General features: G+C 61.8%; 8 protein-coding genes across 8 annotated transcripts; all 8 read left to right on the top strand.

Annotated features, from left to right (window-relative positions):
* Positions 1-1,501: 1,501 nt before the first annotated feature.
* On the top strand, positions 1,502-4,033 carry LMJF_26_0940 (conserved hypothetical protein; the record flags this gene model as incomplete). Its single annotated transcript, XM_001684046.1, has 1 exon — positions 1,502-4,033. The coding sequence occupies one exon, from the start codon at positions 1,502-1,504 to the stop codon at positions 4,031-4,033; it is 2,532 nt and encodes an 843-aa protein (XP_001684098.1).
* Positions 4,034-5,789: 1,756 nt separating this feature from the next.
* On the top strand, positions 5,790-7,859 carry LMJF_26_0930 (conserved hypothetical protein; the record flags this gene model as incomplete). The annotated part of the gene is made up of 1 exon (XM_001684045.1): positions 5,790-7,859. The coding sequence occupies one exon, from the start codon at positions 5,790-5,792 to the stop codon at positions 7,857-7,859; it is 2,070 nt and encodes a 689-aa protein (XP_001684097.1).
* Positions 7,860-8,977: 1,118 nt separating this feature from the next.
* Positions 8,978-9,493, top strand: LMJF_26_0920 (conserved hypothetical protein; the record flags this gene model as incomplete). The annotated part of the gene is made up of 1 exon (XM_001684044.1): positions 8,978-9,493. The coding sequence occupies one exon, from the start codon at positions 8,978-8,980 to the stop codon at positions 9,491-9,493; it is 516 nt and encodes a 171-aa protein (XP_001684096.1).
* Positions 9,494-10,252: 759 nt separating this feature from the next.
* On the top strand, positions 10,253-11,455 carry LMJF_26_0910 (conserved hypothetical protein; the record flags this gene model as incomplete). Its single annotated transcript, XM_001684043.2, has 1 exon — positions 10,253-11,455. One exon carries the CDS (start codon positions 10,253-10,255, stop codon positions 11,453-11,455), a length of 1,203 nt encoding a protein of 400 aa, XP_001684095.1.
* A 1,165-nt stretch (positions 11,456-12,620) lies between these two features.
* LMJF_26_0900 (chaperone protein-like protein) lies at positions 12,621-15,455 on the top strand (the record flags this gene model as incomplete). Its single annotated transcript, XM_001684042.2, has 1 exon — positions 12,621-15,455. One exon carries the CDS (start codon positions 12,621-12,623, stop codon positions 15,453-15,455), a length of 2,835 nt encoding a protein of 944 aa, XP_001684094.1.
* Positions 15,456-16,681: 1,226 nt separating this feature from the next.
* On the top strand, positions 16,682-17,131 carry LMJF_26_0890 (putative 40S ribosomal protein S16; the record flags this gene model as incomplete). Its single annotated transcript, XM_001684041.1, has 1 exon — positions 16,682-17,131. The coding sequence occupies one exon, from the start codon at positions 16,682-16,684 to the stop codon at positions 17,129-17,131; it is 450 nt and encodes a 149-aa protein (XP_001684093.1).
* Positions 17,132-18,221: 1,090 nt separating this feature from the next.
* Positions 18,222-18,671, top strand: LMJF_26_0880 (putative 40S ribosomal protein S16; the record flags this gene model as incomplete). The annotated part of the gene is made up of 1 exon (XM_001684040.1): positions 18,222-18,671. The coding sequence occupies one exon, from the start codon at positions 18,222-18,224 to the stop codon at positions 18,669-18,671; it is 450 nt and encodes a 149-aa protein (XP_001684092.1).
* Positions 18,672-20,170: 1,499 nt separating this feature from the next.
* On the top strand, positions 20,171-22,594 carry LMJF_26_0870 (conserved hypothetical protein; the record flags this gene model as incomplete). Its single annotated transcript, XM_001684039.1, has 1 exon — positions 20,171-22,594. The coding sequence occupies one exon, from the start codon at positions 20,171-20,173 to the stop codon at positions 22,592-22,594; it is 2,424 nt and encodes an 807-aa protein (XP_001684091.1).
* Between the last annotated feature and the right edge of the window lie 1,576 nt (positions 22,595-24,170).

The raw sequence follows: 24,170 nt of genomic DNA, 5'->3' as shown, positions 1-24,170 counted from the left end.
CACCCGTTCGTGCGAGCTTTACCTAGACTGCTCGTTGTTGCGGATTTAGACACGCATGCATACGCCATCCACAATGCAAAGGGCGGGCAGGCTGATTCGTGCCATCCGGGTGCGCGTGCGCTCATGTGGGGAGTCTGTGCGTGTGGTGTGAGAGGCAGAGCGCCTGCAATCCGCGGTCATGCGTGGAAGGGAGAGAAACAGAGGGAGAGAGTGGCACGGGGCGTAGGTAGTCGCGGTTGGACGCTTGCTAAAGCAGCACCAAGCCGCCCCGCGTCCTCTTCTCTTCCCGACCCCCTCGCTCGCTGCACCGTCTCCCATGTCGTCTCTCTCCTGCCCTCACTCTTTTCGCTTGGTTCCACCTCATCCCACCTGATCCCACCGCCACGGCTGCAAAGATGCATACGAATCCGCCCGCTGATTAGCGCGACTGAGTTCTTTTTGCCAGACAGACAAACACCCGCACATAGCCGCAGATGGGCAGGCGGAGGTGTGTTGTGCGCGTTATCGATCTATCACCTGTGCAGAGCCCCCATTCCCTCCCTCCTCCATCCCCCTACCAAAAGTGTCGAACCGCTTCTGGTGGTGGCAGGCTCAAGCGCCCACGACGTAGCGAGGCTGGAGCGATGTATCGCTGCTGATGTCTGTGGACAGGTCCTGGGCGGCGCCGCGTCGGGGCGACCTGCGACCGTGAGCTCGGTTGTGCCATCCATGTGGCGGGCGGCGTGCCGGCGTGACTCGAGCGCATCACAGCCGACCCTCACACTGCTCACTGGTGTGCGTGTACGTGTGTGTGTGTGGGGGGGGGCCTGCACCACCGCGAGGAGGGGGGGAGGGGGAGGATGCGCCAGGTGGTGACCGGCACAATGCGAGCGGCTGCAAAGCGGGTGTGGGTAGCGTTTGGTGCACGGGCCCTGCACTCAGATGCTGGTGTCGGCGCATTGCCGTGCTGGCTTGTGTGTACGGCTGCTTTGCACGACGGGAGGTGGGCCTGTGGCGGGCCGGGGGCAGAGCGGACCTGAGCGCATGCTGCATGGCAGAGAAATGGACACACTGCCACAATACAGTTCACCTTTGGAGCTGGCACTGGTGCGTGTGTGCATGCGCCTGTGCTTGTGTGTGTTGGCAGCTGTACCGCCCTCACAGACTTCGGCTGACCGCGCAGTTGTGTTGATTCCTCTCTCTTTTGCTTCTTTCTCCGTCTGCGGCGCTGCGCGTCTGGCCAAGCTATCTCGGCCCGTTCGCACACGTACGCCCCCCTCCTCTGCGCGCCAACTCTGTGCTGAGCTCATCGCACTCTTCGTTTGGTGCGTTTTGAGTCGTGCAGCTGGTCGAATCCCTCCCTCTCCTTCCCCCTCCCTCCCTCTCTGTCCCTCCCCGCCACACGCGCGCTGTGGCTCTTCGTGTGTGACTCGCTACACCGCTGTCACATCGCCTCATCCTCGCGACCCTTTTTTTGCTTCTCTCTTGAAGCACCGTTATTGTAGGGGGACGACATATACACATGGACGACGAGGACGCGATTCGCGCGGCCAAGTTGCTGCGCGACGATGATGGGACCGACGGCAGCGGCTTGGACAGCGTCCGTGCACCGACAGCAGACCCGTCCGGATACTACGCCCGCCTCGGCGTTTCTCCAAAGGCGACGCAGCAGGATATACGTCGTGCGTTTCTGTTCCTCAGTCAGCGCTATCACACGGACAAGCACGCGAGTCAAGGCGACACGGTACAGAACTTGATGAATGAGCGCTTCCAGGAGCTACAGGACGCCTACATAGTGCTGTCCGACGAGCGGCAGCGCGCTGCGTATGACGCAGGCGGCGACAAGGGGATCCATCGGCTGGCCCTCGTCCCAGCCGGGGTTTTCCGGCGCGAGGACATCTTGAAATACGTCTTGTCTCTCGACAGAGAAGCGCAGCTGCTGCGCACCGCACAGATGCTCTCGGCGACCTCGCAGACAACGGTGAGCTTCTCCACCGCCCACTTGTTCAGCTTCCCAGGGCCAAGTGAGGGCATTGGCAGCAGCAGCAGCAGCAGCGCCGTCGAGGACGGCGACGACGCTGAGTCGAGCGCCCACGGAGGCAGAGACAGCACCGAAGCCGAAAAGCCACCATCTGAGCAGCCTCATCCCGCCCCATCATCGATACACGAGCAGTGGACGGCGAGGCAACCCATGACCGCGTCTGCCGCCACTTCCTTCCCTGCTGGCGACGCCGCCGCAACAGCTCCATCAACACCCGCTCCTGCAGCAGCGCTACTGCAGAGCGCGACACCGCCGGCGCATTCCACGGCGGCCAGCGTGGTCGAGAAAGGCGCTCCCCCTGCCTCGGCTGCCGCAGTGCAGGCACAATTTACGGCCAAGGAGGTCGTCATCGATGGCCAGCGCCATATTGTGCTAATCCCGAACGAGGAGGTGCAGCAGAAACTCCGACAGCGGATGCGAGGGCTGGTCGCTGGGGAGGCGTCTGCACCGTCTCTCTCCGGCGGCAGCGGTGGTGCCTTGCCTCGAGCGGCGCCGCGACTGCACCGCATGCCCGTGTCGCAAGCGCTCATGTTTGCCGTCGTGCCCAAGTCCATGACGTTCCGAAGCTCCTTTCGGCATCTCATCGCACCGCGGCTCTCTCTCACCTTCCGCACGGACAGTACCTCACGGATGCAGAAGACGACCACAAGCTTCACCACCGCGGCGGAGTACCGCCCCGACGATGTGCGTACGTATGAAACGTCGTTGCGCATGGCCGTGCATGGGCTGAAGTGGCGCGTCATGCAGGCGCGTGCCCTGAACCCGCTGTGGACGCTCAAGGCGAAACTCACTGTGTTGACGAACTCGGCGCTACTGCAGAAGCTAGAGCTCACCCTAACGCGCAAGATGTCGGCGACGGCGGAGCTGGAGAATGTGCTGGCCATGTCGCTCACCGAGCACGGCTACTTCCGCTCCAGCCTCAACGACTTGACGGAGGATGTGCAGCAGGGCCTCAGCACCTACATGGCGTTCCACAACATGTACGTCACCGCCTTCACCGGCAAGAAGGTCGTGCTGGGCGTGGACACAAAGGACCCCAAGCACCCGCCTGTGTACGGCCGGGTGCAGTACTCGGTGAACTGCTCACCGCTCGCCGGGCAGTCGACCTTTGGCATTGAGGCCTGGTACTTGCCCTCAAAGACGCAGCGGTACGGCCTGGCCTTCACCGCAGTCGTGCCCTATGCCGTCAGTCCCATCGCACCGCCCTTCTTCATCGTGCGAAGTGCGCAGTTCGCCGTCGTGAATCAGGTATCCATCCTGTACGCCCGCGGCCGCCACCGCATCTCCGTCCCCATCATCGTCTTTATTTCACCCAAAGTGAGCCACGCACTCATGTGGTTGTCCGCGCCACTGACGCTGTACCGCATCGGATCAATGCTCTACCGCCCCTACGCCCGCGCCAAGGCGATCCGGTACTACACCGAGCAGCGTAAGCTGCACATTGCGGAGATGGACGTGGCGCGAGAGAGGGCTCGTATGGAGCAGCTTGCTCTCGAGAACCTGGTGCTGATAAGCCGCGCGAAGGAGGAGCGGAAGGGTGGCCTTGTAATTATCAACGCTCGCTACGGTGTGATTGAGCCTCAGTTCGCCGAGATCATGCCCCCGGTGTCACCGGGGGTGAATCGCTCGCCGTCCGGGTGGTGGCCGTCGCAGTTTATGGCTCGTGCGGTGAAGCGCCTCGTCCAAGGGTGGATGCGGCTCCGCGGCACCGCTAAGGCTTCGTCGGAGGCCGAGGCAGACACGGAGGCGCGGCACAGCTCAATGCGCAGTGACGTCATTCCGCTGTCCATCGACGTCACTATCGCGATGCAGAACCTGGTGCGTGACTCGGCGCTGACGCTGCCCGCAGGCACGAAGAGCTCACTGGTCGGTTTCTGCAACCCTGATCCGTACACGCCAGAGCTCCAGAATCTGAAGATTGTGTACTGGTTTCGCAAGCGCAAGCACATGGCGGTGTTCAATGATGACGAGGAAGTAGAGCTGCCGCAGCGAGAGCACCTAATCAAGTTTTGAGCGCCTTCCTCCTCCCCTTCCTATTCCTCTCTGTCTTCCTGCGTATCTAAGCGTGTGTATGTGTTTGACCGAGGAAGTCGCCAAAGAAGACGAGGGCCATGTGCGAGGCAGGAAAGCAATCTCTCTGGAGAGCAGGTCCTTGAGTCCGGCGCACGTGAAGCTCCAGCGCGCGCCTCGCCCTAGGCGACCGGAGCGCTGCCAGGTGTGCAATGGCAGACCTCTATGTCGTCGTCCCCCTTCCCCTCTCCTCTCCTCTCCCACGGCTTCCCCATCGAACACCTGCGGCGAAGGTTATCGGTGCTGCCGCAAATCCTCTACACGTCGCCGCCGCTTGCCTTGTTGAGGGTGGGCGTGTGTCATTTGTCCACCCACGTGTGTGCGTATGCCGTTCGTCGGGGGCATATCGCGTTGTGCGTGTGGGTCGTTGTCTCACATGGGTGAAAAGGAGCAAGAAGGGTGAGAGGCTCAGCTGACGCCGCACATGCTCGCGGCTCCATGGACGGGTGCGAAGACCAACGTGGCGTGGCTCGCAGCGGAATACGTTGATGTGTGCTTGCATGCTTACGGCGGTTTGCACCTCTTCACTGGCGCGAGTAGTTGCGTCGAGGGCATCAGGCACGCGGGGCCATCGAGGGCTCAGAGGTGAAGAGGGGGTGGGGTGGAGGGAAAGGTGGGCCGGGCGAGAGCCGCCGCCCCCTTCCCCTCCCTCGAGAAGAAACGGCACACGCATGTGTATGTGCGTGTGCCTGAGTTTGTTGCACGGTGCTGTGAGAGGCGATGACACCACGGCGCACTCTGACATGTTCCACCGCATACGGCGCCACCCTCTTCGCTCTCGAAGATCCAGAGAACTCTTTGCTACGTCGTGTGCCTCTTCTGGTGTGCCGTCTTCGCCCTTTCGCTCGCTTGCCGCACCTTTCCCTCCCTTCCCTCGTTGACGCGTGTGGTGCATGCCGCCCTGCTCACCCACTCTGCTTCCCATATACTCCCTCTCCTACACGCCTTCACCCTCACCCTCATCTTCCCCCCTCCTCCCCTTTTGCACACAGTCGTCCCCGCAAGAGTAGTTGCCTACCCACTTGCTCCTCCCCCCTCGGTGTCTCCTCCCTCCCTTCCCTCCACACATATACATACAGCAGGCCAGACACTTGGAGAAAGGGGTCTCTTGGACAAACACGAAGGACAGGAAGGCGGAGCACAGAGCCGTGACTCCCTAGTTGCCGTTGCGTCTGTGGGTGCCTACGCCCAGCTGCGGAGGCGATCGGGTCGAGGAGCGCGCGGCGTTGCTGTACATGACGCGTTAGATTCTCTCACGCCGACAGACAGACACACACACACACACACGCGCGACTTTTCATCGACCTCATCACGTACACGAGAGCGGAAGAAAGAAAAGTGAAACGGAAAACTCCGTTGATGTCGTTTGCCTTCGATAGCCGCGTTGTTGCATTACTCGCCTCCCCTCCCCCTTCCTTCCCCCTCTGACGGACACAGACTCATCTGTCTTGGGCTTGTAAACCACGACCTCCCCACTCCCCGCCCTACCCCTCCCTTTATTGAGAGAGAGAGAAGACAAGGAGTGAAAGGAGGGGGGAGGGGCATTCTGGGGCTGTATCCTTCACGGTTTCCCCGCTCCCTTTCACAGTACTTACCTTTCCTGTTGTTGTCACCAGTGCACGATACCGTGTGCCAGGCTGTGATCTGTCTGTGTGTCTGTGTGTGTCTGTGTGTCTGTGTGTGTGTGTGTGTGTGAGCCATGTTTCAGCGCAGTCTCTGGCGCTTCTTTGCCCACCTCGTCCGCGAGGTGGACACGGCCGGGTTTGCCGGCGACTTCCGTCGCCTGCACCACGTTGGCGCCGCGTCGACGCAAACGCAAGCGAGGGAGGCGCGGCATGCTGCATGCAACGTACTCTTCTGCGGCCACCACGGCACCGGCAAACTGAACCTGCTGAAGGCGATAGGCCTGCAGTGCGAAAAGAAGGGGCAGCGGGTGGCCTTCGTTTCCGCAGACAACCAGCGGGCGGCACGGCTGGATGGGTACCTGATCAACTTTTTCATCGGAATGCGTGTTAGCCGCGACGAGCTGCCCTCACAGGAGCAGTTGGAAGGCACCCTGGAGCGGCATGTGCGCCTCGTGGAGTCTACCTTCGCAAGCAGCTTTCCAAGTCTCCGCAACATCGATGTTCTGATACTCGATGCGCTCGAGCTTGTGCAGCCGACGGTGCTGCTCTCGATGGACGCGGTGGCGCGGCGGTTGCGTGGGCAGCCGCGCACGCCGTTTGGCGGGCTGCGTGTGTATGCCGCGGCCGACTTCTGGCGGCTGCCCGTCCATCCCACCAGCGACACCGGCGGCTACCTCTTCCAGCTGGAGCAGTGGGAGGTGCTGTTTCCTTTGCAGACGCTACTACGCAAGTCTCACGTGCAGAAAGAGGAGGAGCTGCGGCGCTTGACGGAGCTAGCGTTCTATGGTGCACTGACGCTGCCGCAGATGAAGGAGCTGGAAAAGTTGTCGATGAAGGAGAAGCCGGAGTCGCGGCTCTTCTCCTGGTCGAGCTCCACGATGGAAGCCGAGAAGAGCACCGCGACAGCAACGGAAGGCGAAGACGAAGAGGGTGAAATCGAGGAGGAGGACGCCATGAGCATCGCTCAGTGGACCAGCTTCCCGGGCGAATCAGCGGCTGCCGACTTGCCCGACGGGCCGGAAGGGGCGCTCGAAGCGACAAAGGATGACGAGGGGGCGGTCAACGATCCCGCCGCAGGCCAGACGTCACTCTCGTCCTCTTCCTCTGCGCTGGCGCTGCTGAACGATGACATGGCGTCCAACTCGTTCGTCGCCACCCGCATGATGCTCCGCTTCCCTCGCCAGCCCGCCGTGAAGGAGATGCCGCTGCGCTACCGCCAACTCAAGCGGACAGAGATGGGTAACTTCCTCGTGAACATGCTTGTACACTCTTCCTCGGCGACATCGGTAGGACTGGTCGACTCCCTCAGTGTCGACGTTGGTAGTCGGGTGCACCTCCTCCTCGATGGCCAGGAGCATTACGGGGTGCCTGGCGGCGCGGTTGGCGAGGTGATGCAGGTGGGGCCGCACTTCTTGTCCATCCATTTCCCTCGTGAGCACCGCACCGTCGACATCCCCCGCATGCGGGTGGTGTGCTACCACCCCTTCTACCCAGAGATCCGATACGAGCTGCAGCAGTTCCCCGTGTTCCCGCGCAAGCGTATCTGCCCGATGAACATACTCACCTATCCCCACGCGTTCTTTGTCAACCTCAACGGGCGCCGCATGGCGGACACGAACGACCTCGGCAACCTCCTCGCGCATCAGCGCAGCTTTGCGGACTTCACCACTCGCAACACGTCGGACTTCGCCAATCTCGACGGCATGGTGCACGAGCCGACACGCATCTACTACCACAAGATCAGCGGCAAGCCGATCAGCACCGCCAGGGAGCAGTGGTGCCGCAACTGCAAGCAGTTCGTGCCCACCGACTCTTTCTTCGAGCATTGGGCAACGTGCGTGCACTCGGTGCGTTGGTGCATCGATTGCAACCAGACCGTGTCCCTCGAGCTGCTGGGGCCGCACAGGGAGAAGCATCAAGTTGTGCTCTGCCTGGACTGCGGCAGGCCGGTAGAGTGGCGGCACTGGGAGGGTCACCGGCTCTCCTGCGGACCCATGATGCGCGAGGTCAGCACGGACAATCAGTTTATCCCGCTGCGAACGCGTCAGCTGGCATTGGAAATGGGCCTCGACAAGCGTGACCTTCACACCGTGGCCTCCATCACCAAGAGCAGTTTGCCGAAACCGAGGGAGGGGGTCCTCTAAGGACAGGGACGAGGAGGAAAGCGAACAGAACCCATGCTTTGGTGCGCTTGCGCGTCTCTCTGTGCACCTGTGCGCATGCGGACACACGCACACCATGAGGTAACTGTAACGGCAAGGGAGAGACAGCGAAAGAAGGGGGCGGCGTTGTCTTTTGACGAAGTGCGCAGGGGCGCCAACGCGTGTCTCTCTCGATCTCCCTCTCTTTGTGAGTTTATGTACGTGTGTGTGTGTGTGTGCTGCGGTGTATATCACAGACCAGAAGTAGTCACCCTACAGAGAAAAGGATGGTCGCGAGAGGGCGAGAGGTAGGGAAGCGGATCTGTGCGTGAGCGAGGTGGATACAGGTGGGGCGGTGGCGGTGGCGGCGGCGGTGGAAGGGCAGGGTGGGAATCCCGCAACGCACTCGCCCAAAGTGGCCGAGAGATGGGGCTCCAACGTTTCACCTGCGTTGCACGATTTGGCGGTGGTGGCGAGGTAGGTGAGCGAGGGCAGTGCAGTGATGTAGCAGCCGTTCCCGTGTACGGAGCCGCCATCTGCTCTCTTTCTTCGCTTTCATCACTCACACCTGCAAATGCGGGTCGAGACACGCCTCAGCAACCCTTCTCCCTCCCCAGAGGTCGCTTGCCCTCCTCCTTCTCTCCTCGCCTTTTCCCACGGCCATCATCAAGGGTCGCTCTCGCCACGGCGATGGTGACACCGCGCATGCTGGCGTTGCGCTTACTCGTATCATACATTGCGCAAGTGCATTCTGCCCCGTGTCCTCTTCTCTCTCACGATGTGCGTCACTTTGCCCTCTCCCCCTTCCCTGCCTCTCTCTCTCTCTCTCTCTTGGCGTCTTGTGCATGTCTGCATGCCTCTGTGCGCCTGTGCGCTTCGGCCGGATGGCAGCAGCAGAGCACAGGGAGGGAACCCAGTGGTGACGCACATCGTCTCTAAACGAGCGAAGAGGCGAGGGGGGAGGCACACCTGTGCACGAAGTGGAGGAAGCGTATTGGTGAGGCTCTCTGGGTGGGCTTGGCTTGTGAGCAGTGCTAAGCAGACGCTCCAGCCGCACGCCTCTTCCGCACGCGCCTGCGCAGACGCCGTTGCCGCTCCTCCATTGCCCCGCCACCGCAGCGATGAGCCCACACGGCCTCCGCGGCGCCGATGCACGCTTTCGGCCTTTCCTGTCCAGCAGCCTCGATGCGTACCTAAAACGCTATTGGGCGATCGTCTTCACGGTGGGCTCTCAGGCCATCGACACGGGCCACATGCGCCACTACGTATCCTGGTATGCCACCCGTCTCAAGGTTGTGGAGCTCGACCACCACATGCACGCCATCTCGCTGCGCGAGCAGCTCATCATCAAAGCCGGCACACCGGCCCTCCCGCTCCTCTTCGTGAACCAGAAGCTTGTAGGCACCATCGCCGACGTGCGCAGTTACGAGGAGCGCCGTCTGCTCAAGGACATTGTGCAGTTTGGTTTCCAGTGGAAGACCGGTGCCGCGCTGGACTGTGCTCCGCAGCCACTGAACACCCTCCCCTCCCCCTACAGCGACACAGAGCTCTTTCGTGGGCGCTACCGTGGCACTCCCGTAGCGCGGCCAGTCGTGCAGCTGCCTCAGCTGCATCCCTATCGGCGTCAGGAGGACTGAAAGGAAGGGGCGGCCGGGACAGCGCTAACGCGTCTAACGCGTCGCCTCGGTCAATATCTCCGTGCTGTTCTCGATAAGGCGCACTGCGCACTCCTCTCTCACGATGCCCCCTTCCCACCTCTCCTTTCCCCTCCCTCTGGAGCACTTTTCCCACCCCTGTACCCCACACCTCCATTCTTTGAGGCCTTGGTGTTCGGGGCGACCGCGTCTCTCTTCACGCACGCACGTTAGCGCGTGTGCGCACATCCGTCTCCGCTTAATCGGATAAGCCACCCCGGCGCCCACCTTTTTCTCTTCCTTTCTCCGCATGGAGAGCTCGACAGAGACATGCGCAAGCCTGCGACGCGCACACTATGACCGTTATCTCGATCACGGAAGGCGCACTTCAACGGCGTTCCTCGACGTGTGCAGGCACGTACTGGAGTTTGTGCGAGGGTCGGGCATGGGTCCCTTCGTCTATCACCTAATACCCCCTCCCGTCCCGCCCACCTACCCTTTCCCGTCTCCTCCTCTCCATCGCTCTCCAGTTGTGGCACACGCGCACACATAGGCGCAGACGCGCTGTCTGCCGCTGGCTACCCCCTGCGGGTACTGACCTGTGATGCTGCAGCTGTTGCTGGTGCCCTGCTCTCCTCCACCTCTACTCTCACGCCCTCTGCTTCTCTCCGCCTCTCTGTGCTTCTTCTTTCCCTAGCTCGCTGTGTACGTCCGTCACTACTGCTTCCTGCACCGCATTCGCCACACTACACTGCGCAGCGCATGGAGCTACATCAGCAGCAGCAGCACTGCTGCGAGGCCTCAACTGCCGATGAGGCGGTGGAGGGAGACGGGCAGCGGCGAACGGACGCTGCCGAGCACCACCCCAGCGTTCGCTTCTACCGTGGCATGTGGAGCCTCACTCAACTAACGGATCCTATTTTCGACGACGTCATCTCGAGTACCGACGGTAGCAACGGCGACAAGGCAGTCTCTGCTCCGGCATCCGAAACGCCAGCTGAGGTGCCTTCCGGCAGCCCCTCACCGCTGTCTCGCGTCTCGCCACTCTCAGTGGTCGGCCTTCACCAGACACTTCTCCCCCCAGCAGCCGTGAACGGGCTCGGCGATGTGGCGGACGAGAACTACGCAGTGCAGCTAGCGTCGTCTAACGGGCTTGAGTTTCTGCGCCTCCACTGGCACATACTACTACCGTTGCTCTTCCCTTGTTGCCGCTGGGGTGACGAGGCGGGCGCGATCGACCCCACCGTTTCGTGTTCTGGTCGAGACAACAGCAGCGGCCAATGTAGCTCGCACGTGCAGCAAGACTTTTCCGGCTCCGAGGAAGGGGCATCATCCCCTGTTGAGAGTTCCTGCTCGGCCTCGGAGTTGTACGAGCTGCTGCTCCGCCGCCCCCTGTTGGAGAGCGATCTCGCCATTGTCCGAGAACCTGGACTGATGGATCGCGTCTACTACAGCTATGTGGTACTGCTCCGCTTCTTCGGATGGCGCGTGCACGAGGAGGAGCGTGGTCTGCTGGACCGCCATCGTGCCTGGCAGGAGCGGTACGCGCTGCTGGAGCTCTACCGGGCGTCCACCACCGCCGCCGCGACTACCCAGCTCGCCACAGGCCCAACTGCTGCAGGGCCGTGCAGCCATGTCGACGGCGACGACTTCGAGGGCAACAACGTTCATCAAGCGCGACATGCCTGCCCACGGCCACCTCCCACTTACCACTCCTTCAACTTTTACGAGTCGGGCGTTCCACGTGTGCTGCGCAGCCTTCTCGACATTGGCTTTCTGCGCCTGGCTGTGCGGCTTGTGGAGTTTCTCTTGGAGGAGATGAGCTACGGCCGTCTTCTGTTCCTGCTGCCGCTGGTTGAGGTTACCTTGTTACCGATACTCGTTCAGCAGCCACACGTCGAGTCAAGCCACAAGACGCGGCTGAAGAAGCGCCTGTACAGGCTCACTCACAGTGACTCGGATTAGAGCGGACGGGGGGAAGCGGGAGAGGGCCGCAGCCATTATCGGCTCGCGGGCAAGAGAACGGCATTATTCGGATTGCCCATGCGCAGACCATCAGAATTCTCTTTGTGCACGTGTGCCTGCCCTCGGGTGCTCTGCCCACTCATCCTGAGCTCTTTTTGGCACCACAGCTGCAGCCAACGACCGTGTCATGAACACGGCGGCGCTGCACAGTATGCGCGCATGTGTTGTTGCACGCACACACACATGCAGAACAAGCTAAAAGTGCCATAGTACTTGCCGTTAGGGAACAACAGGCAGCGGAATGGCCGCACGTGTGTGTGTGTGTGTGTGTGAAGGTCGGTGCTGTTACCCACTCTTTGTGCAAGGGGGGAAGGGGAGGGGGAGGGATGTGACGGAGGTGCTGACTCCCCGGCTTAGGAGTGTTGGCGTCGGGCGTTTCATCGGGGTGGGTGGGTGGGGGGCGCCAGAAGGGCGCCGTGGCGTCGCGCTACTCGACATTTATTCCTCTGCCTCTCGTTTCATGCCGTATCGCCGACTGCACTTCTTCTCATGGCCCTTCCCCACTCCCCCGCTTCTTCGACTGCGAGCACAACCGCACGCACCACCGTGCCCGCCGGTACGCATTCTTCTGCTGCTCGCTCGTGCGCATGCCTTCTCTCTCTCTCTCGTCCTTCTTCCTTGTGCGTGCGTGCGTGTGTGTGTATGTGTGAGGAGGCGTTTCACCACATACGTGTGCACGCACACACCAGTTACGAGACGGGCAGGCTCACAACGCAGCGCGCGCAGACACACATTTGTATCCCTACAAGCAACGACCTTCTTTCTCAGTCTTCTGCTGCCCCCCTTCTATCCCCGTGCTTGTCTTGCAGCAGCGCACTCACTGCCCGCTGCGACTTCACCAACCGAGTCATCACTCACAACTTTGAGCTCTCTATATCGTCTTTTGCCCAACCCGCCGCGCCGTCGCATGTCCGTTACTGCTGCTAGTCTTGTCGTTGCCTCATGCGTACCTTTTCTCTGCTTGCTTTCGCCACGACGCATCCGCTGTAGCTTACGCTCCAAGTAGCGGCCATACTTCCCCTCGCCACCCTAGCCCATCGTACTCCCTCTTACGGAGTGGGGGGGGGAGCGTGCAGAAGCCGAGGAAGCCCACGTATACAGCATCATGCACCGCCACGTCTTTCGTCGCAGCACCGCACTGCTGCAAATGGCCAACCCCGGCATGGGCGGAATGCCGGGGATGCCACCAGGGATGGGGGTTCCCGGTGCCAACAGCTCGGTCGGGTCGTCGCCCCGCTTGCCGAACCGACCGGGAAAGACGGTGAGCTACCAGAACGCGATCAAGATGGAAGCCGAGAGGCGCCGCAAGCTCGAGGAGGACACGCGCAGCCGCTACTATGTCGTCAAGGAGGACACCCGGGAGAAGCGGGGGCGCGGGCGCGTGATCGGCATCGACCTCGGCACCACAAACAGCTGCATTTGCTACATTGACGCCGCGACAAGACGGCCGAAGATCATCCCGTCGCCAACGGGGTCGTGGGTGTACCCGACGGCCATCACCTTCGACAAGAATCACCAGATTCGCATGTTCGGCGAGGAGGCACGCGCATGTGCTCGCACGAGCGCCAGTGCGACACTCTGCAGTGGCAAGCGGCTCATCGGCCGCGGCTTTGGCGAGCTTGGTCGCGTGCAATCGAACTTGTCCAAGACAAACATTTTAACGGTGAACGAGAAGGGCGAGGTGGCGGTTGAGATCATGGGGCGCACGTACACAGTTGTGCACATCATTGCCATGTTCCTGCGCTATCTGAAGAGCGAAGCCGAGAAGTTCTTGGACGAGGAAGTGCAGCAGGCCGTGGTGAGCGTGCCAGCGTACTTCACACCGCAACAGAAGGTGGCCACCGAAGACGCGGCGCTCTGTGCGGGATTTGACGTACTGGAGATCATTGACGAGCCGTCAGCCGCGTGCCTGGCGTACACGGTGTTGGAAAAGCTTAAGCGTGAGGAGAGGGACGCGAAGCAACGTGCGGCGGTCAGCCCGCTTGCATCTGCCACCGCTACCGATGCCTCCGCAGCGCAAACTAGCAGTAGCGGCGGCAACTCCGAGGCGGTGGCGGGCGTGTCCTCGTCCTCTACTCCTGAAGCGGATGCATACGGCAACAAGCGCTACGTGCGTTCTCTTGTCTTTGACCTGGGTGGCGGCACACTCGACTGTGCCATCATGGAGCACGACTGCTACCGGCAAATGCTCCACCTCGTCGCCACGCACGGGGACCCCATGCTGGGGGGCAATGACTGGGACACAGTTCTCTCCCAGCACTTCGCCAAGCAGTTCGAGAGCAAGTGGCGCGTGCCGATTGAAGAAGAGGAGGGAAACGTCGGCCAAGGCGTCGCGGCCTTCCGAAACTTGATCCTGGAGGCGGAGAAGGCGAAGATACACTTCACCCACTCCACCGAGACCTACTACGGCTACAACCGCGCCTTCCACTTTTCCGACAAGCTGCGCGACATTGTGCCGCTGGAGGCGACGCTCACGCACGAGGAATACGTCACCTTCACCCGCCCGCTGCGCGTCCGCTGCCTGCAGTGCATCGAGAAGCTGTTCGAGCACGCCGGCTACACCGCTGCGGACATCGACAATATCTTGCTTGTCGGCGCCATGACCCGTGACCCGCCCATCCGCCACCTGCTCGAGGAGTACTTCGGGAAAAAGGTGGTGCAGGAGGACACGTGCCCGGCTGACTACGCCGTCGCGCTCGGCGCCGGCATCCGCGGTGGGATGCTGCAGGGCAGCTTTCCGGAGCTCACAGCCAGCACCCGCTTCGTCAGTGGCACGGTGCAGTCGCTGCGCGAGGGCGGCGGCATCGTCCGCCGACTGTGGCGCAATCTCAAGCTCATGACGAGCACTGTGAACCCTAACGCGATTGGCACGCGATGGCGCGGTCGTGCCAAGGGGCTCTCTGACGACGAGATCGCGAACTACGCGAAGGAGCTGGTGGAGTTCGAGGCCACGTGCGCACGTCGACTGCTGCTCGAGCGGGCCGAGAGCGAGGCGAACTTCGTCATGCGCCGAGTCACAGCCGACTCAAATCGCAAGCAGGGCATGCAAGAAAAGCGGATTATGCAGCTCAGCGAGCAACTGAAGTTCTGGCAGTACATGGTGCACAACTTCCACGACCACGAGGAGGAGCTGCTGCGTGTTGTGAAGGAGCTGCAGGAGGCGCTGGACGAGCTGGATGGACTCGCGACGGACAACGTGGCGGGTCTGACGAAGGCAGGCACCATTGACTTCTCCAAGACACTTGCGCGGACGCTGCGCGGCGTGTCGGGTACCGCTGCGGAGAGGGAGGATGACAACGAGACCGGCGACGACTGCACGGAACACGCTGCGGCAAACACAGCGGAGAAGCTATCGTGTACGAGAGAGACAGAGACACAAGCGGGTGACGCGGCGCCGAATACAGCGGCAGGCCCCAAGATTCTGCGCCGCCGTGCCCCCCTGCCAGCAGCCGCCAGCGCCGCCCAGGAGCTTGTCGAAGCGGGGCATCCAGCGCTGATGCATGCGGATATCGATGTGGCCGAGTCTGCCCGCAATTCGTTCCTGCAGGCGCAGGTCGAGGAGCGGGCGTGGCATGAGCCGCCTGCGCCACCAGGTGAGCAGGGCTCGTGGACGGAGGTGAAGGCCGCCGTCGACGCGGGCGAAGTTGTGGGCGAGCCAGTGCCGTTGAGAGACCTGCTCCGGCCCATGACGATGATCGAGATGAAGGCGGCTCTGCAGACGCACTACCCTGTCGACGATCCGCCGTCCGCCGAGCACATTGCTAAGAGAGACCTGGCGGTTGATCTGCAGACGATGACCATCACGGAGGGGGCTGTGGACATGGTACAGCTGCAGGCCGACTTGGACGCCGCGGAGCAGAAGGCGGTGGAGCAGGCGAAGGAGGAGGAGAGGATGGTGCAGGAGCGACAGAAGGAGATGTCGGCTCGCCTGTTTCGTTGAAGGGAGAGAGAAGGGAGGGGGCACGGGTGGGTAGAGGGAGCGGGAAGGGAGAGGGGGGGGAGCACAGGCGGAGTCGATGCGCTCTGAACGGTGTCTTGGGGGAGACTGCTATGGGCGAGCCGGAGCATGGCGTACCTACCCACCCACACGCACACACCTCTCTGTCTCTCGGTGTGTGTGCCTCCATTTCGTTCTCATTTGTCCCTCGTTTCCTCTGCGTGCCCCCGTCCGCTGGTCACCGTGTCGCATGCGGCGAAGAACGCGCAAAGTGAACAACGACGTCGGCCCCGTGGTAGACGCCGATGCGGGGTGCGGGGCGGGCGACGGGGGATCGACTGCCGCGCATGGTGAGCGTGTATGCGGTGCTGCTGTGAAGACGGAAAAACAGAAGGCGTGTTTTGTTACGCACGAGGGGGGGGACCCTCCCTCCCCTCCTTTCTTCTCCTTTCCCCACACCGCTTGCGAGCTGTTGTACCTATCTCTTACTCTCTCTCTCTCTGCGTGTGTGCGTGTGTTCTCGTCCTCTTTCCTGCAGAGTTGTTGGCCGGCTAATGACGGATGGTGCATGCGGGTGCACAGTCTTGCGTTTCTCACACACTAGATGTGTGCAGGCATACGTGCGTAGAGGCGTCGTACAAACACTTCGGTGTAATCGTATCGAAGAGAGGCGCACGGAGGGGCGAGGCGTTGAGGAAACCGCCACTGCTGCTGAGGTGCTTCAACCTCATCAGGTGGAGGGAGACGGGCGGTAGCGGGGTCTTCCGAGGCACTTGCTCTAGCTCGCATCTCTGTGGGGGTCGCTGCGCCTTCTACGCCACACGCCGTTGCCCTCGACCTCACCCTGCTTCTCGGATCCACGCTCTTTCTCGGATTTGACGGCAGTGACTCGATGTGCGCGTCGGGGAAGGGGCTGGTGCAGAGGGGTGCTCGTTGGGGTGAGGCACCCTTCCCCCCCCCCTCGGACGTTCTTCTTACCTATTGCTTTGTTCTCGTCTCCTCTCCGCCTCCTCCCTCTCCTGCTCGCTTGCTCTCTGCTCTATCCCCGCCTTTTCGTTGCCGATGCGCCTATGCAACCCCCCCCCCCTTGCGTATCCATTACCCGTGCGGGTGCGCACTTACACAAACCGCCGCCGCCAACATTCTCTGCTCGTCCCTCGCTCACACCTTCTCGCGTGTGCGCATCCATCGTGCAGTCACCCCGGTTAGAGTGAAAGCATCAGCCCATCATGCCCGCTGACAAGAGCTACGCGCTGAAGCAGGTGCAGACCTTCGGCAAGAAGAAGACGGCAATCGCCGTGGCCACGGTCACCAAGGCTGCCCAGTGCAACATCAAGGTGAACGGTGTGCCGCTGCAGCAGATCCTGCCCGATACGCTGCGCGCGAAGATCATGGAGGCCATCACCGTGGTGGGATCCAAGTACTACTCGCGGCTGCGCATCGATGTGGCGGTGCACGGTGGCGGCCAGGTGTCGCAGGCGTACGCCGCGCGCCAGGCGATCGCGAAGGGCCTCATTGCGTTCTTTCAGAAGTACCACAACGAGGTGGAGAAGGCCGCGCTGAAGGACAAGTTCCTGGCGTACGACAAGTTCCTGCTCATCGCCGATCCCCGCCGCTGCGAGCCGAAGAAGTGGGGTCGCCACTCTGCCCGCACACGCTTCACCAAGTCCTACCGGTAAGCTCATGTACGTCTGGGGTTTGCATGCGCGTGCGCATGTGCATGCGTCTGGCTGCTTGCTCGTGTGCGGCTGATCCGTCGATGCTGCACGGACAGGGCACAACGCATTGCCACTGTATGGGACACACATGCGCACGCACATGCACCTCGCACGCTGCTTAGGATGTGGAGAGATCGTGCATGGCAGTCATCGCGGCTGGGTTTTTGTATGCGTCTGTGCGCGAGCGCGTGCGTGTGCCAGCGGATCCGTGTCTTGTTAGCCGTGACCAGCATGCATCGCTCCGCATCCCCTCTCCGCACAGACGGTCCACTGGGTGCCACCCGCAGACCGTCAGTCAGTCGGTTACGTACGGGCTCTTCGTAATTTTCCTTTCCCTGACATTATTTTGTTCCGCACATAAGCACATCACACAGCCTACACACACACACACCTACACGCATGATGTACGTGTGTGTGTGTGTGCGACGGAGGCGTGCGCTGGCCTAGGCGTCAGTGACTTCGTGCAGCATGCGCCATCCTTGTCATGATTCTTGTCGTTCTCCTCTTCGGCATTTGTGCCGCGGAGGGCAGCGGATGGGGGTATGCGGACGCGGTGGTTGTGGTAGAGAGAGAGGCGGGTGTGGAGGCGGCACGCAGAGAGTGTGTGTGGGGGCTGGAGGTGTTGGACTTTAGCTGCCGTGGTGCGCGGCAGCACTCGTCCCTCACTGTTCATGATATCGAAAACTCGTGTTTTCCCGCCCCGTACCTCTGCGCCTCTCCGGCTCACTCGCTTCCCTCTAGTTACTGGCACGGGCTGCGTGTGGGGAGGCTGCACGCCCCGCCCTCACTTCACGTAGCCTGGCTGCCTCTTCCCGTGTTCTTCTGATGCCTCTTTCCCTCACGCTGCGGACTGCCGACCCGCCTGTAGCACTTCTTCTTTCGCCTCTCCTCCCGCCTCCGCCATCGATTCACGTGACCACCGCGATCGTCTCTCTTGCCTTTCCCTGCACCCCTTGCTGGGCACGCTCTTACTCACACACTAACGCGCCAATATGCCCATGTATATCCCTTCTTGCATCTCCAACTCAGATCCTTTCGTTTTAGGCCCATCATGCCCGCTGACAAGAGCTACGCGCTGAAGCAGGTGCAGACCTTCGGCAAGAAGAAGACGGCAATCGCCGTGGCCACGGTCACCAAGGCTGCCCAGTGCAACATCAAGGTGAACGGTGTGCCGCTGCAGCAGATCCTGCCCGATACGCTGCGCGCGAAGATCATGGAGGCCATCACCGTGGTGGGATCCAAGTACTACTCGCGGCTGCGCATCGATGTGGCGGTGCACGGTGGCGGCCAGGTGTCGCAGGCGTACGCCGCGCGCCAGGCGATCGCGAAGGGCCTCATTGCGTTCTTTCAGAAGTACCACAACGAGGTGGAGAAGGCCGCGCTGAAGGACAAGTTCCTGGCGTACGACAAGTTCCTGCTCATCGCCGATCCCCGCCGCTGCGAGCCGAAGAAGTGGGGTCGCCACTCTGCCCGCACACGCTTCACCAAGTCCTACCGGTAAGCTCATGTACGTCTGGGGTTTGCATGCGCGTGCGCATGTGCATGCGTCTGGCTGCTTGCTCGTGTGCGGCTGATCCGTCGATGCTGCACGGACAGGGCACAACGCATTGCCACTGACGCGAGCACGTGAAGTCCGCAGTCACTCGCGCAATCGTAACCCTCACACGCGCATATCAAGCACTTGCCTTCGTGGGTGTTTCGCGCACGTGTGTGGCGGCTATGTGGGCACCAGAGAGCCGTGCACCGTGCGCGCGCATTGCACCTCTCCCTCACTCTGTGGGTGAGCCTTGAAGGATTGCCGGTCAGCTGCCGTCATGTGCTGAGAAGACAGGGAAAGGGGAGGAGCGTGGACGGAGACAAGGTGAGAGCTGTCCACTGTATGGCACACACACACACACACATACATGCACCCATATACCTCGACCGAATGGTGGTGGAAAGAGGTGGTTGTACCGTGTGCCGCGGTGTATGGGCATGCATGCAAGCAAATCTGTGTGTGTGTGACTGCGTGCCACGCGCACCTTCTGCGTGTGCTGGCGCACCTCTCTTTCCCACCCGCCCTCCTCTCCCCCCTCCCTCGTCTGCCGCACAACGTCGTCCTCTCCCTGGGTGATCTCTCTGGTTCTCTGTCGTCTTTATTTTTCGTTGTTTTTCATTTCGAAGCGCCCAAACACCACACAACGTCCACTGAAAAGGTCACAGCACAGATGGCAACAGGGGAGAACGCAGCAACGTGTGGGAAGCTGTGCGGGCTTGCACCTATGTGGGCCTTCCTCATGCTAGTCCTTCGTTCACGCGGCGCTCCTGTATGTCTGTGTGTGTCTGTGTGCGGGGATCTCTGTGTAGGCGTGCCATGGACGCACATGGGTCACTCCGCGCTCACGGTGACTCCCTGCGACGTGCCATGTTTATCGTTGATGCTGTCGGGGGGGGCACTCCTCTTCCTTCCACTCCACACGCACGCGCACACGTCCTCTCTTTCCCTGTGTCTCTTCCAGCCCGCTTGATCTCTGTGCTTCCGCTTCTCCTCAACGCATCACAACCGCCCACAGTGGTGCCGTTGTTAATCTTGGTTGTGTCACGATCGCCACGCACACAACGCCTGCGCACGAAGAGAGGAAGGCGCACACACACATCCAGACAGGGAAACCACAGAACGTCTCAAGACTGTGCCAGACGGCGAGCGCTGTGACGAAGACGCGATTGGACTCGCTCATCGCAGCGATCGCTCTCTGTCTCTTGGTTAATCAGCCTGTGGCGCGCTGATTGACCGTTGCACACACACACACACACACACACACACACACATATGCATAGAACGCCGTGCAGAAGCTGAAACACCCGCGTACCAACGCACCCACACGCCGGCATCACATCCCTCGGCTTGTGCAGGGCCGTTTCCAGGACACAGAACACAAAGTGAACCGAGCGCTAGTGTACACGGACGACAGTTTTCCGCAACAGAAGCAGCTGTGCGCTGTGTGAGAGAGAGCGAGAGAGATGCTGAATATTACATGTATCGGCACTGTGGTGCAGACCTCGACTCATCATGGCGCGATGTTCGGAAAGCCGGTCATATACCCAGACAACTACACGGTGGAGCGCGCCGTCTTCTCGTCATCACAACAGCCCGCAGCGCAAGCGTCGAAGCCCACTTTCACCTACAAGGCGCCGTTCACCACTTCGGCGTTAGCTTCGAGGGATGAGCCGTACTTCACGGCAACCATCCGCTGGGTGAAGGGGCAGCCCACCTTCACCATCACGCGCAGCGACAACCCCACCGACAAGACATACACTGACAGCAAGTCCGCCACGACCGCCTGGCGCAAAGCGCTGGAGGATGCCATCAAGGACTTCCCCGGCCGGCAAGCCCAGCTGCCAGCGCCAGCTGACTCCAAGTCGAAGTTGCAGGTGAACGGTATTCGGCTCTACGGCCTGCACTTGAAAGATGTCCACGACGAGCTCTTAGCGTTGCCAGGAGGTCAGGCTGCTTTAGACGCTGCCGCTGCCGCTGCTTCTTCTACTGCAGCACTGGCGACCTCGACCGTAACAGCTGTCGCGGCGGAACTGGATGCATGCAGCACGAGTCTTCTCTCCTCTTACGGGTCCCAGTCTCCGTCTCAGTCCCAGGCAAAGACACAGCGCCGCCACACCATCTCGCCAACGCCGAAGAGCTCCGCCAAGCCGCCCGCCGAGGCACACAGCAGCGCACGCTCGAGCAAGAGACGCACTACTCCCAGCTGTCGCGCTTCGGTGGACAAGGATGCATCACCAGCGGCATCCACGGCGGGTTTGGGCACCACAGCCATCATTCGCAGTCAGCCCTTGACAGATGGAGCGGCGATAATCCCAGAGAAGAGGCGGCGGACGCGCAGGCCGAAAGGCCTCGACGAGGCTACCGCCACGCCAGAGTCTATCGCCGCGATCGGTGGAGAGGCAGCGGCGATCATGGCTGCTCCCCCGGTAAAGCGGCGGCGCACGTCCAGCAAGAAGAGTTTGGAGACCGCGCGTGCACCGGCGGTGGCGCCAGCACCGGTGTCCGTTACTGTGGTGTGCCCGGACTGCGGCTCGGGTGACACGCCGTTCTGCGCCACGACAGGAAGGCCGCACTTGCCTCCGCCGTGCACCAGCTGCGGACTCACAACAGCATTCTGCCCGGTGGCCGGCCAACCGCACGCTGGGGCGGTGCAGCGCGCGAACCGCCAGCGAGGGGAAGTTCACTTGCCCGGTGCAGCTCGCAAGCCTCGGCGCCGTGTGTCAAAGCAACCCCCGGGGGCTAACGCAGCGGCAGGCGCAAGGGGTGAGGTGACGGCAGTGACCGTGGCCGGCACAGAGGACGCTGACGGCAGCGCTGTCGACGCAGGGAACGGGGCGGTGGCTGCCAGGAAGCCCCGTCGGAAGCGTCTTCGTGCTGACGATGAGGCTAAGCAGGCATCTGTGAATGGTGCCGATGCGTCCGCCGTCGGCGCGATGGAGAAGCCTGCTCGCACTCGTCGCGCACGCAAGACGAAGGACTGGGCCGCTGCCGCAGCACCGTCTTCGGAGTCGTTCGCGGAGGGCACCAAGGCTATCAGGGGTGACACCGCCGTTGCTTCTCCTGCCGCAGTGGTAGTGGAAGCGCCACCTGCTCCGGCCGAGGAGCCGGCGTACACGTACCCGCTGCTGCGCCCCCCGCTCACCCTTCGCGAGCACCATAAGGCGACCCACCTGCTGCAAGAGAGCTGGAAGGTGCATTACGGAGATGGACCAGTGCTGCCGGCGGCGGTGGCGGCGGTGCCGCTCGGGCTCGTGCCGGCAAAGCGCGTGGCAGCGGCCGGAGCGAATCGCCGGCGAAAGGGCCACGGCGGGGCTGCGGGTGGCGGTGCTGGCGGCGAGGAGGGTAAGCAATCCGACGACGACGAAGACGGAGAGGAGGAAGAGACCGGTGGCACGCGTGCGAAGGACGGAGACGACGACGGCGATTCCAACGGTGACAGGGACACTGCAAAGAGCGGACTTAGCAGCGCCGTTGGCAGTCCGACATCAACGGCCGTTGCTGCTGTGGCGGTTCCGACGATGGTGCACCCTCTGGAGGTGACGCAGCTATCCACCAGCGTTGCCGGGAAGCGGCTTTCGCGGTTCCTGGTGCAGTACACGAGCGAGCGCACTTTCTTGGACTTGCTGAAGAACTCCTCGTCCGCAGCGGACGGCTGTGCGGGAAGGAAAGCACCTAAGCGGCCAGCGCAGCAGACGGCGGCTGGTGGCGACACCGGTGCCGAAGGTGAGGGGGACGGGGGAGCGCGCACGACAGCGGACGATGGCGATGGAAAACATGTTGTGGAAGCGTCAGGAGCATCGCCAACAGAGGAACAGCAAGAGTCCGTCATGCGCGAGGCGGACGCTGTCGACGACGCAGTGCCACCCACCGCCACGGCATCCTCGTGAGCAAGCTGTGTAAATGAAATGCACCGTGCTAGCGGTAGTGGCGATGGTGGCATACCTGGCCGTCTTCGCCCCTTCGCTTACGCTTTGGTGTCTACACCACATAGGCGCGCGTATATATGCAGACACGATAAGGACGCGCTGAATTCCCTGTGTCGTGCTATCCACGGTCTCTGTGCCGCCATCCGCGTCTGCAATGCCTGCTACAAAACACCGCTTCTGGAGTGGATGCGTCGTCTCACTCGGCAAGCTACGCCAGCCCCTGGGTGGCACGGTGCCGCCGCCGTTCGAGTACCCCTACGGCGCAGTGGCGGTGGTGGTGCAGCATTGGTGCTATCTGAAGGACTACGTCTACGAGCGGTATCGGCGAGTGGATCATGGCGCAGAGGCCGAAAACACCAGGTCAGAGGCCGGTGCCTCGGTCTCCAATAATGCGAGCAGCGACGTGGCTCACACCAGCACCTGCGAAGTCGTGCACGCGGCGTCGCTGTGGCCATCTGTATCATGCTGCAGCTAGGAACGTTGGATATACCCTACGAAGACGTCCTCGGGCGCCAGGGCGGGGGGAGGGACTGGACGCCATCACAAAACTGTTTCAGCCGCACAAACTCGCGAGCACATGGCGGCAGCATGGCTGGCGCAGAGGTGGCCTCGCTTCCATTGACTGTCGCCCCAGCACACGGAGCTGCGCCACCCGCTCCTGAAACTCGCGGTTGAAGTGTGTGCCACAGGCGAGCCTCATTTTGGAACTGGTTCGCCGTTGGAGCGACCCCTCCTCTGGCATAAAGGGAGGGGGAGAGAGCGCCACTGCATGCCGTCCCTCCCCACCTCGTCCACTGCGGTTGTGGGTGTGCACTCCCGCGAGCACTGTGCCCTCAAGCCATGACTGAAATACTTGAAGGAGGGTGACGGAGCCAGAGAGAGAAAGCGGAGAGGGGTGCTGGAGAGAGCTGAAAACATGCACTGCCTGCTCTCCCCCTCCCTCCCTCCCTCCCTCACGCCCCTTCCGCCCTCCCGATGCTTTCCGAAGATGAACACATAAGAAATGGGGATGCACATGACTAGAGCGGTGCCGCGTAGCGACACTGCTACTGAAGGGCGACCGACAGAGCGCGACGAGAAGGGCAGCAGCAGTGACCTTAACAGGAGCGCTGCCTTCTGTTTTCGCTGCTGGAAGGGGGGAAGGAGCCTCGTTCTCCCTCTCCTCCCGTGTGCCTCACTGCTTCTTGCAAGGCTGGTTGCGGTGGCGAGACGCGCAGGGCGAGCGAGAGAGAGAGAGAGAGGGAGGAGCGCATACCGAATGGGTCGCCGCGATGCGCTGCTCCACCGGCTGAAAAGGCAAGCGGGACCGGTCTATATCATCAGCCGCGCCTCTACATTCCCACCCCTTACTTGTCTTCTCTACCTCCTTCTATCTGCATCTGCACATCTTACTCCGCTCCCCTTCCTGTGCCTCATTGCGACCACACACGCACACGCACACACGCACACACACACGAGTCAGTGACACACACTTGCCGCCGAGAAGGGCTGTTCTTGCGTGCGCGCGTGTGTGTGGGCGCCTGCCTTGTTGCTCAAT

Source organism: Leishmania major, chromosome 26 (genome assembly GCF_000002725.2).
Source record: "Leishmania major strain Friedlin complete genome, chromosome 26".
In the NCBI taxonomy this organism is placed as follows: domain Eukaryota; phylum Euglenozoa; class Kinetoplastea; order Trypanosomatida; family Trypanosomatidae; genus Leishmania; species Leishmania major.
This window is presented reverse-complemented; position numbering and strand designations above follow the sequence as displayed.